Source organism: Oncorhynchus tshawytscha, unplaced genomic scaffold (assembly GCF_018296145.1).
Source record: "Oncorhynchus tshawytscha isolate Ot180627B unplaced genomic scaffold, Otsh_v2.0 Un_scaffold_2590_pilon_pilon, whole genome shotgun sequence".
NCBI classification, from domain to species: domain Eukaryota; kingdom Metazoa; phylum Chordata; class Actinopteri; order Salmoniformes; family Salmonidae; genus Oncorhynchus; species Oncorhynchus tshawytscha.
Genome location: NW_024609800.1, coordinates 142,927 through 154,861, shown reverse-complemented (window position 1 = coordinate 154,861; position 11,935 = coordinate 142,927). Strand labels below are relative to the sequence as shown.

General features: G+C 49.1%; 1 protein-coding gene across 1 annotated transcript in view; it reads right to left on the bottom strand.

Annotated features, from left to right (window-relative positions):
- Window positions 1–226: 226 nt before the first annotated feature.
- Window positions 227–11,935, bottom strand: part of crebbpb (CREB binding protein b) — a 56,256-nt gene continuing 44,547 nt past the window's right edge. Inside the window, 11 exon segments of the mRNA XM_042318311.1 lie at window positions 227–2,451; window positions 2,454–3,656; window positions 4,413–4,694; window positions 4,997–5,155; window positions 5,447–5,614; window positions 5,847–6,012; window positions 6,338–6,451; window positions 10,194–10,340; window positions 10,710–10,860; window positions 11,010–11,077; window positions 11,171–11,248. Of these exon segments, the coding sequence (XP_042174245.1) occupies window positions 1,210–2,451; window positions 2,454–3,656; window positions 4,413–4,694; window positions 4,997–5,155; window positions 5,447–5,614; window positions 5,847–6,012; window positions 6,338–6,451; window positions 10,194–10,340; window positions 10,710–10,860; window positions 11,010–11,077; window positions 11,171–11,248 (3,778 nt within the window). The 3' untranslated portion in view covers window positions 227–1,209.

Genomic DNA, 11,935 nt, shown 5'->3' with positions numbered 1-11,935 from the left:
CGTCCCAATATTTACCTTTGATTGAAGGTCATTGTTGTGTATACTGTTAGGGGTTAACTGTGCAGCAATCAATTATTTTACAGTATGTCTGCAACCACCAATATGGCACGTTTTGCTGTAAGTAATCAAGTCATGTTTTGGTAAACCGTTACATGATGCTGAAGTACAGAAAGTTGCACCATCACCATGCACACAATACATGTAAAATATACAAACACCATTGTTGTCTGTTTGCACACAGTTTATTTAACAATATGGTATATAAGTACGAAATGAGTCATTTTTAACCAGTTTGTACAGTGATTCATTCTTCTTTTTCTGCATATTTACATTGTCAACCTGCATGATTTACAACAGTGAACAGTTTCACCTCAATTCAAGTTTAATGCAAGAGGAAAAAAGATGCACAGAACGCTCTCCAATCACAAATCAGCAAGCAGTCCAAAAGGTACACCCCACGCCACAGTTCAGCCCGGGGGGGAATCAAGAGTTCAGATTGAAGGATAAACAAAGAAACAAAGATGTCCAACATCTGGAGGACAGAGATACTGGTTCCAAGCCAGTAGAAAACGAACATTCCGGCAGCTGTGGATGAAGGAGCATTTGAGAGTCAGTTGTTCACACCTGAACGTGGTGTTTGGGTGTGCGATAGTTCCTAGCTCTATACAAATACGTTAATATCCCACAAGGACTCTTCTGCAGTACGGAAAGAAAATAAGTCTCACCTAAAGGCATTTTTTGAAAAATGGTACATTATAATAATAAATTAGCCAGGAATGAAGAGGGAGCAAAGATGCAAAACCTGGCACAAAAAGTTCAGACAAAATTATTTTACAATCTTCTCAACACAAAAACGCTATGATTTTTTTTGCAAAGGTACAAAATAAAAACATTGAAAAATAACATGACTCGTTTTGAGAAGGTGTCATTAAAAAAAAGTACATACCAGAGACATAAAACAAATAATAATACAAATTAAAACAAATTATTTTCATGGCTGGTCTGAACCCCAAAATATTTTTTTCCCCCCCATTCTCCTCTTTAAACAGCAATAATTATTCAAATTCCTCCATTTTGTTGGAAGAAATAGCAGTCCCTTGGTTTAAGGAAAGGTTCACAGTCCTTAGGCCTCATCTCTTTACATAGCAGTCAGTACAAAAAGTTATTTGTGGAAAACCGAGAAAACCAAACAAGTCTCGTCACAAAATGCTACAATCCTTCAACAAACTTCTCGAGTGTGTCTCCTGTGGTGTCGCCCACCATATTCAAGTCATTGCTAAGCCTGCCACGGCTGGGTGTGTTGAGCTGCGGGAGCATGGCGCTCTGCTCGGGCGTGCCCATGTGTCCCTGGTCCATGGAGCCTGGCATGAGGCCGCCCAGACTGGGGTGGGGTGAGCCGGAGTGGAGGTTGGCGTGCTGGGGTGAGGGATGGGGCTGTATCCGGGGGGAGGGGCTGGAATGTGGGGGCTGCTGTGAGGGAGGGTGGGGCGACTGCACCGGGGCTGGAGACCTAACCTGATTGCCCAGGGCGTTGCCCATCGCCTGGCCAGGCAGGTGAGCTCCTCCCTGAGGCTGTCCTTGGAGCATGTGGGGCTGGGGGCTCATGGAGTTGGCCTGGGCTGGAGAGCCCATCTGCTGCTTCAGCATCTGCTGTTGCTGCTGGAGCATCCTCTGCTGGAGGAGGTTCTGGGCCTGGGGCCCGTCCATGCCCATGCCGGGCTGCCCCATCTGGGCCATGGGGGGGAGCTGCATGGCCCTCTGCTGCTGCATGCGGAGCTGGGAGTAGCTGGCTGCTCCTCCCTGCTGCTGGGGGAACTGGCCTGGAAGGCCCTGGGGCATGGCTCCTTGCTGTTGTTGTTGCTGCTGCTGCTGTTGCTGCTGCTGCTGCATCTGTTGCATCCGGAGCAGCTGCCTGCGGTAGAGCTGGGGGTTGCCGTTGTGTGCGGCGGCGTTCATCAGCTGTTGTCCCTGTGGGCCCATGGCGGCCATACCCTGGGGGCCACCAACCTGCTGAGGGCCAGGCTGCTGCTGCTGCTGGGGGGGCATGCCCACCCCCGGCCTCTGCTGCACTGCCCCAGCCTGCATGGCAGCAGCCATGGCCTGCATCCCAGCCTGGCCTCCCAGGATCGCCTGGGGGTTCTGCTGTTGTTGTTGTTGTTGTTGGGGGTTCTGCTGCGGCTGCTGGCCCGGTAGTTGGCTTGCCTGGTACTTGGCCGTGCGCTGCTTGATGAAGGCGGCCATGAGGTGGGGGTTGGACTTGAGGATGTTGAGCACCTGCTGCTGCTGCTGGGGAGAGCTGGGCGACTTGAGGGTCCTCAGGAGGTCCTGCAGGGCATTGGGGGCGATGTTTCCCGGGATGCCCCGGGGCATGCCCCCTTGTTGCTGTGGCGTCATGCTCTGCTGCTGAGGGGGACCCTGGGGGGGCATGTGGACCCCCCGGGCATCTGAATGCCGGGCTGCTGCTGCATCATGGGCCGCTGCTGCATCAACTGAGTGGAGTTTCCCTGAGCCTGTTGGGGGGCCATGGGGCCACCTTGCTGGGGTAGGCCTTGCTGCTGTTGTTGGACCGCTTGGGGGTTCTGGAGGGGGTTCTGCTGCATCCCCCCCTGGGGGCCCCACTGGCCCTGCTGCATGGCCTGCATCACTTGGGGGCCCCGGGGCCCCATCATCTGCTGCATCTGCCCTGGACCCATCTGGCCTTGCATAGGCCCCACCATGCGGGGGTGGTTCATGGGCACACCGTTGGGCATGTTCATGTTGTAGTTCTGTTGTTGTTGCTGCTGCTGCTGCTGCTGCTGCTTGGCCTTGGCCACCATCTCTATGTGCCGGGCCATCTTCAGAGCGGCCAGCGGGGGCGGTTGTTGTTGTTGGGGAATCTGTTGTTGTTGGGGGGTCATGTTGGGTATGTTGGGCAGGGGCGACTGCACCTGATGTAGGGGGGAAGACTGGGGCCCCGGCTTTCCCCCTTGTGGAACCGGCGTTGGTGGCTGGCTGGTGCGCCCGTTGTTGGGAAAGCCGGGTTGTTGCTGGGCCATGCCGGCTGTCACGTTGGGGGGCGGCTGCTGCTGGGGCTGGCTGATGGGTAAGGAGGCCTGGGGGGTGTGGGTGGGTGTGCTGGGGGTCTGTCCGCCCGAGGTGGGGGTGCCGGGGTTGGCTGAGGTAGGTGGCGACGGCAGGCTCTGAGGTGCCATTCCACGCCCGGCCATAGTGGCCATTCTTCTCCTCATCATCTGAGCCTGTTGTAAGCGGTGCTGGAGCTGCTGCTGCCTCAGCTTGTGCTTGATGTTCAGACAGAAGGGCACGGGACACTTGTTCTCCTGGCAGTGTTTGGCGTGGTAGCAGCACAGGGCGATGAGCTGCTTGCACACGGGGCAGCCGCCGTTGGTCTTCCTCTTGCAACCTTTGGTGTGCTGCACCACGCGCTTCATCTTCTGGCAGGAGGGCAGCGAGCAGTTGGCGTTGCGGCACTGACAGGCGTGGACCAGGGACTGGATGCAGCGCTGGATGGAGAGGCGGCGGGATTCTTGGGGACTCTGGGAGGCCTCGCCCCCGGCACCGCCCGCTCCGTTGCTGTCGTCGTCCAGCCCGAGGCCCCACTTAACCATCTTGTGCTCGTGGCCCTTGGCAGCGTAGCAGTTGATGCATAGGTCAAAGTCCTGCGAGATTGAAAACACCACATATCACAGTTCCACTCATAATGTTTCTATGGTTACACACTCCCAGCCCCACACACACACATACCTGCACCAACTTGTTACAAATGTGATGCCGTTTAATCACAAAATGTATTGAAGGTCCAGCGCTGTCAAAAAGGTGATTTTCCTGTTTTATGGATTTCCACATTATGAGGTTGGAATAAAACTGTGAAATTGTTCAAATTAGGATAACGCCCTTATCTATTAGTGTAAGAGCGGTTTGAAAAGACCACCTGACATTTCTGCCTGTTTTGGTGGGATGGAGTTTTGGCCTTCCATGGTGACATAACCAGGCGGTAAATGAGTTAATAGATCAATAAGAAAAAGCATTCCAAACCTCTCGGGCCAATAACAGCTCATTTTCAGTTTTACCCTCGCCACCCAAGCCACTCCCAGATAGTCTGAGCAAAAATCCTACTTGAGAAATGTATCTTTGCTAAGCTTCTTTTTTCACCATTTATATTGAAACCATCACATTAAGGTAATTCATTGTTACCCAGAAAAGATATGATAGCGATAAAAACGGCTGCATTAGACCTTTAAAATCATTTGACAATCTTGCAAGAGCACACTTTTTAAGTGAAATAAACATACAATAAAATACTTCCTTTGCTTCCAGTTTTAAAAAAGTGAATTGCCAATATCCATGTATTACATGCTGTCGGAGCGTGTGTTGGTGTATGTGTGATGAATCAGCACCATCACCCCCTGGCTTACCTCACAGACGGTGCAGTGCCAGCGCGTCTCCACGTGGTGTTTACACTCATTGCAGGTGTAGACGAAGCGGTCCTGGCCCTGGTTGTGCAGCTCCACCAACATACACATGGTGCTCCACTTGCACCTCCGCAGAGAGCTGAACTCCCAGTGCTTGTCCCGGGCCAGGGTGAGGAAGGCGTCCCGGCCGTCCATCAGGTCGCAGGTCAGCAGGGGGTCTGGATCCATGATAGGGGGGAGGGTGTTGACCGAGGGTCCCGCATGCAGGTGGATCACAAAGAACACCTGAGGGAGAGGGTGGAGAGGGAAGTAGAGAGGGAGACATGAGTCAGATTATCAGACAAAAGAGAGGATAGGAAGTCACAAGCTAGAAGTGGTTGTGTTTCAATATCCACACCAGTTAGAATGCAAGTTTAATGCATGGCTTCATTCTAAGTGATATGTTAGTGTTGGATCTGAGCCTCTACAGATACTGTGACCACAGAAGTCCTTACAAAACTGTGATCAACTAAAGGAGTGAGAGATGAGGAAGGTAACGGGGCTTTACAGTGTATGTTATATGAGTGGGTGGAGTGAGTGACATCTACCTCCTTGTGTTTCTCCAGGGTGGAGTAGAGCTTCTGGGACAGGTCGTTGGCTACATTGGGCATGCCAGGCTTCTTCTTATTGGCTCGGCTCACGCTGCTCTTGTTTTTATTGGTCTTCTTGTTATTCTTCTTCTTGGCGTTTTTGCTGTCAGCAGTGTGCTGATATGAGAGAGGGGGGGACAAAGAGCTGTTAACAGAGGCGATGGAGGACACATGGACATAAATAATTGGCAAAAAAAGAAGAATAGGTCTGTGACATGCTTTGACCAAGTGGCTGTCGAAAGACAGGAGGACAGACACCGTCATCTGCCCTCTCCTCTGATAGGTAGATGTTTTCACAGTACTGCTTATACCAATGAAATCCTCAGAGACCTCTACAAATTCATAGGACATGGTGTCTAGGGGTCGGATTGGGTCCACCCCTCCATCGTACAAAGCACTCCGTCTTACCTCGGGGGTCTCACAGGAGGCCACGTTCTCCTCTTTCTTCCTCTCCTCCTCCTCCTGCTCCAGCTCCTTGATGCTCTCCTCCAGCACATTGGGCCAGAAGTCCCCTTCGAAATAGGGCATCTCGTTGGCACTGGTAATACGGTCCTCCGTGGCCTGCTTGAAGATGTCCTGGAGAAAAGACGCCTGTTACTTGGACTGCACAGATGGGGCTGATGGTGTGGGATAATGCCACACTCAAAACAGCATTTAATAAGAAAAGTAAGCACGGGCCTAAGACAGAAGCCACTTAAAAATACTATTTCTTATTGTACCAATTCCAGACGAGTCCCTCCGAGTTCCAATCCTTTGCCTTCTGTTTTGGTGCCTAATGAACACAGCCAAGGTCCCCTTCATGTCTCACCTTGAAATCATGGAGGATCCTCTCTGCGAAGGCCTTCTCCAGCATCTTCCTGTACCACTCCTGCAGCCTCTTGGGCTTGGGGATCTTCTGGTCCTGCGGGTGGCAGTGGAAGATGTAGTCGTCCCCTTCACTGGGGGGGCACGCCCAGATATGACCATACACGTAGCTGCATGGGACCAGGGATGGAGAGGACAGCTTTTAGGTTCAACGTCATGCATTTCAAGGTACTGAGACAAATATCTTCGGAATATTCTTTGTTAAGAAATTATTTCAAAATGAGTTTGCAAGATTTAGCTATTCCTAAACCTGCCTGGACACACGAATGGTTTTACAGACATAAATGAGGCCTAGTCCTGGACTAAGAAGCATGATATTCTCCACTGAAATAGCTTTTTAGTCCAGGACTAGGCTTAATCTGTGTACAGGAAACCAGCCTGGAAAAGCAGTGTAATGATTGAATGGAAGTGTTGTCACCGGTATTGAAAACCTACCCCAGTTTCTTAACGTACTCCAGGTACCCTATCAAGATCTCATGGTAGACTGCCGTCCTCAACGCCCGGGGCTTGAAGAAGTGAATACTGTCCAGATACGATATGTAAACCCGTCTGGAGAGAAGAAGACACTAGGAGTGTTACACTGACAACTATAGCTAACCTGGTTAACTAGGCCTGTTACACTGACAACTATAGCTAACCTGGTTAACTAGGCCTGTTACACTGACAACTATAGCTAACCTGGTTAACTAGGCCTGTTACACTGACAACTATAGCTAACCTGGTTAACTAGGCCTGGTTAACTAGGCCTGAGAATGCTGTTCATCGACTACAGCTCGGCATTCAACACCATAGTACCCTCCAAGCTCGTCATCAAGCTCGAGACCCTGGGTCTCGACCCCGCCCTGTGCAACTGGGTACTGGACTTCCTGACGGGCCGCCCCCAGGTGGTGAGGGTAGGCAACAACATCTCCTCCCCGCTGATCCTCAACACTGGGGCCCCACAAGGGTGCGTTCTGAGCCCTCTCCTGTACTCCCTGTTCACCCACGACTGCGTGGCCATGCACGCCTCCAACTCAATCATCAAGTTTGCGGACGACACAACAGTGGTAGGCTTGATTACCAACAACGACGAGACGGCCTACAGGGAGGAGGTGAGGGCCCTCGGAGTGTGGTGTCAGGAAAATAACCTCACACTCAACGTCAACAAAACTAAGGAGATGATTGTGGACTTCAGGAAACAGCAGAGGGAACACCCCCATCCACATCGATGGAACAGTAGTGGAGAGGGTAGCAAGTTTTAAGTTCCTCGGCATACACATCACAGACAAACTGAATTGGTCCACTCACACAGACAGCATCGTGAGGAAGGCGCAGCAGCGCCTCTTCAACCTCAGGAGGCTGAAGAAATTCGGCTTGTCACCAAAAGCACTCACAAACTTCTACAGATGCACAATCGAGAGCATCCTGGCGGGCTGTATCACCGCCTGGTATGGCAACTGCACCGCCCTCAACCGTAAGGCTCTCCAGAGGGTAGTGAGGTCTGCACAACGCATCACCGGGGGCAAACTACCTGCCCTCCAGGACACCTACACCACCCGATGCTACAGGAAGGCCATAAAGATCATCAAGGACATCAACCACCCGAGCCACTGCCTGTTCACCCCGCTGCCATCCAGAAGGCAAGGTCAGTACAGGTGCATCAAAGCTGGGACCGAGAGACTGAAAAACAGCTTCTATCTCAAGGCCATCAGACTGTTAAACAGCCACCACTAACATTGAGTGGCTACTGCCAACACACTGTCAATGACACTGACTCTACTCCAGCCACTTTAATCATGGGAATCGATGGGAAATGATGTAAATATATCACTAGCCACTTTAAACAATGCTACCTTATATAATGTTACTTACCCTACATTGTTCATCTCATATGCATACGTTGATACTGTACTCTATATCATCGACTGCATCCTTATGTAATACATGTATCACTAGCCACTTTAACTATGCCACTTGGTTTACATACTTATCTCATATGTATATACTGTACTCGATATCATCTACTGTATCTTGCCTATGCTGCTCTGTACCATCACTCATTCATATATCCTTATGTACATATTCTTTATCCCCTTACACTGTGTATGACAGTAGTTTTTTTTGGAATTGTTAGTTAGATTACTTGCTCGTTATTACTGCATTGTCGGAACTAGAAGCACAAGCATTTCGCTACACTCGCGTTAACATCTGCTAACCATGTGTATGTGACAAATAAAATTTGATTTGATTTGTTACACTGACAACTATAGCTAACCTGGTTAACTAGGCCTGTTACACTGACAACTATAGCGAACCTGGTTAACCAGGCCTGTTACACTGACAACTATAGCTAACCTGGTTAACTAGGCCTGTTACACTGACAACTATAGCGAACCTGGTTAACCAGGCCTGTTACACTGACAACTATAGCTAACCTGGTTAACTAGGCCTGTTACACTGACAACTATAGCTAACCTGGTACATCCGAACATCACACCTGCGGGGCTGTCACCCATTTATTAGGCCTAAAGCGCAATTTGCCTAAATGGGTAATGGAAACACTTCAACAACTTAATTTAATTTTAATTCTAAACTAAGTAACTATTGCTAAGCTGGTTAAGTAGGTGTTTTATCGCTAAGCTGGCCCACCTTGCATAGAATCTCAAGCCTTCCACTCTTAAGTCTTCCAATAGTCCAGTATGTAGGCTACTGTTCAGAAGAGGTCATTATGCTACTCTTTAAAATAATACTACATAAACTCAGCAGAAACGTCCCTTTATCAGGACCCCGTCTTTCAAAGATAATTAGTAAAAATACCAATAACTTCACAGATCTTTATTGTAAAGGGTTTAAACACTGTTTCCCATGCTTGTTCAATGAACCATAAACAATTAATGAACATGCACCTGTGGAACGGTCGTTAAGACACTAACAGCTTACAGACGGTAGGCAATTAAGGTCACAGTTATGAAAACTTAGGACACTAAAGAGGCCTTTCTACGGACTCTGAAAACACCAAAAGAAAGATGCCCAGGGTTCCTGCTCATCTGTGTTAACGTGCCTTAGGCATGCTGCAAGGAGGCATGAGGACTGCAGATGTGGCCAGGGCAATACATTGCAATGTCTGTACTGTCAGACGCCTAAGACAGCGCTACAGGGAGACAGGACGGACTGCGGATCATCCTCGCAGTGGCAGACCACGTGTAACAACACCTGCACAGGATCGGTACATCCGAACATCACACCTGCGGGACAGGTACAGGATGGCAACAGCAACTGCCTGAGTTACACCAGGAATGCACAATCCCACCCTCAGTGCTCTGACTGTCCGCAATAGGCTGAGAGAGGCTGGACTGAGGGCTTGTAGGTCTGTTGTAAGGCAGGTCCTCACCAGACATCACCAGCAATGTCGTCGTCTATGGGCACAAACCCACCGTCGCTGGACCAGACAGCGACGGTGTCTGTTTCACCAGGGGCGATGGTCAGATTTGGGTTTATTGTCAAAGAAATGAGCGTTACACCGAGGCCTGTACTCTGGAGCGGGATCGATTTGGAGGTGGAGGGTCCGTCGTGTTCTAGGGTGATGTGTCACAGCGTCACCGGACTGAGATTGTTGTCATTGCAGGCAATCACAACGCTGTGCGTTACAGGGAAGACATCCTCCTCCCTCATGTGGTACCCTTCCTGCAGGCTCATCCTGACATGACCCTCCAGCATGACAATGCCACCAGCCATACTGCTCATTCTGTGCGTGATTTCCTGAAAGACAGGAATGTCAGTGTTCTGCCGTGGCCAGCAAAGAGCCCGGATCGCAATCCCATTGAGCACATCTGGGACCTGTTGAATCGGAGGGTGAGGGCTAGGGCCAATCCCCCCAGAAATGTCCGGGAACTTGTAGGTGCCTTGGTGGAAGAGTGGGGTAACATCTCACAGCAATAACTGGCAAATCTGGTGCAGTCCATGAGGAGATGCACTGCAGTGCTTAATGCAGCTGGTGGCCACACCAGATACTGACTGTTACTTTTGACCCCCCCCTTTGTTCAGGGACACATTATTCCATTTCTGTTAGTCACATGTATGTGGAACTTGTTCAGTTTATGTCTCAGTTGTTGAATCTTGTTGTGTTCATACACATATTTACACATGTTAAGCTGAAAATAAACGCAGTTGACAGTGAGAGGATGTTTCTTTTTTTGCTGAGTTTATCTTATCATCATCCTCGTTCTGAAGTGTAAGTTACCTGGTGTTGGGAACGAGTGTATTACTGTTAAGAAGTGTATTATGTTGTGTTATTACTACGTTAAGTGTTTACCTGGTGTTGGGGAAGGCGCACTCGGAACCGTACTCCTGGACGTGCATACCGAAGAAACACACATCCACACCGTCAATCTCCTCAAATGCAAAAAGTGCTTTGGTTCTGTAAGGGAAGGTCTCCTGCATTTCACCCGAGTCCACAAACCTGGGGAGACAAACACAGTTAATCAATTAATTTGTGAATTAAGCATTTATATAGTGCTTTTACTAGTAAGGGAGAAATCTCCACATCCACAACCACATGGAACGTCACTCATCATTAACGGTGTAGACGCCTTCTGCCACAGAATCTCCTCAGCACTATCAAGAACACTACCGCGCCATCGCTTTCCAACCAAGGTGCATGAACAAAGGAGCAAACTGAAGATGAAAAACATATTGGAGCAACTCTTGGAAGACAACTTTATTAGAATAATCCTCAATGAACATCTTTCTCAACATGTTCTATAAACTGGTTTAAAAAGTATTGATAAGGGGCCATTTCACTGTTGGAGCAGCTGCAGTCCTTCCTTACCTAGATTTCATGCCAGGTTTGATTTCAACATTTTTGTCGGAGCTAGCCACCACCCGTACAAACACCTCCCCGGCCTCAGGGTGGTTCTGCCTCTTCAAGTACTTATTCACCCGGTCCTCGATGTACATGCCCAACCTCGTCGTCTGTAGCCCTGCGAGACAGATACCATCAAATACTTCAGTTGTCCTACAGGTTATACAGATGCAGGTCATATGAAACCTCACCACAAGTTACTGAAATAACTTCCATCACACGTCTACAGTGGTGGATCCACTCGGATCAACACAATCTCAAACTTACTTTTGGCAGCGAACTTGTTCTCTTTCCTCGTCTTGCCGGACTTCTTCAGACAGATGTCGCAAATGAAGCTGAGGGAAAGTGGAAGTGTCAAATAGACAGTCAGAAACAGTGATCAGAAGACACACGGGGCCGTTCGTCTGTTCAGGGTACATGAGGCTTACCCCGATGGCCAGATGACATCATAATGCAGCACACAGATCTGGTGCATCTTCCGTCCACAGTCTTTACATTCAACAAACCTGTGTGAGGAGAGAGAGAAGGCTGGTCAGAGAAGGTACACCAACACCTCGGTCTCCAAGAAGAGACTTGCTTGTTCACAGATACTGCAGAGTGGGCAATAGATACAATAGTTGACTGACATATGGGCGTGAGACAAAATACTAATGCGTTGGATAACTGTATTTACAAGAGTTGGGGGTCAATTCAGGAAGTGACTTCAGTTCATTAAAATTGGCAGTTGAAATGGAATTGACCCCGAACCTTGGTATACACCCTTTAAAAATGTAGTGGAAAATGTCAGTGACTGATAGAATTGTCACCTAATTCAAAACACTTTTGCAGCCACCATTGCCCATGTACTTGGGGCGGTCATCTCACGCTCCGTGATCAAATGGAAAAAGCGAGGGACAGGTGCAAGAGACAAGGCTCATACACTATTCACCATCAATGGTTATTCATTTTCATTTCTTTGTTTGACAGATCTCTCAGCTCAGTACAATACTTTCATCCTCCGGTATTTTAAATGCAGTGTATCCACTTGTGTGGCTGATTACTGTTTTTAAATGGTCCAAATAAAGCCAGTACTGTGATGCATACTGTACATACTGTGATGCATACGGCAGGGTAGCCTAGTGGTTGGACTAGCGTTGGACTAGTAACCGAAAGGTTGCAAGTTCGAATCCCCGAGCTGACAAGGTACAAATCTG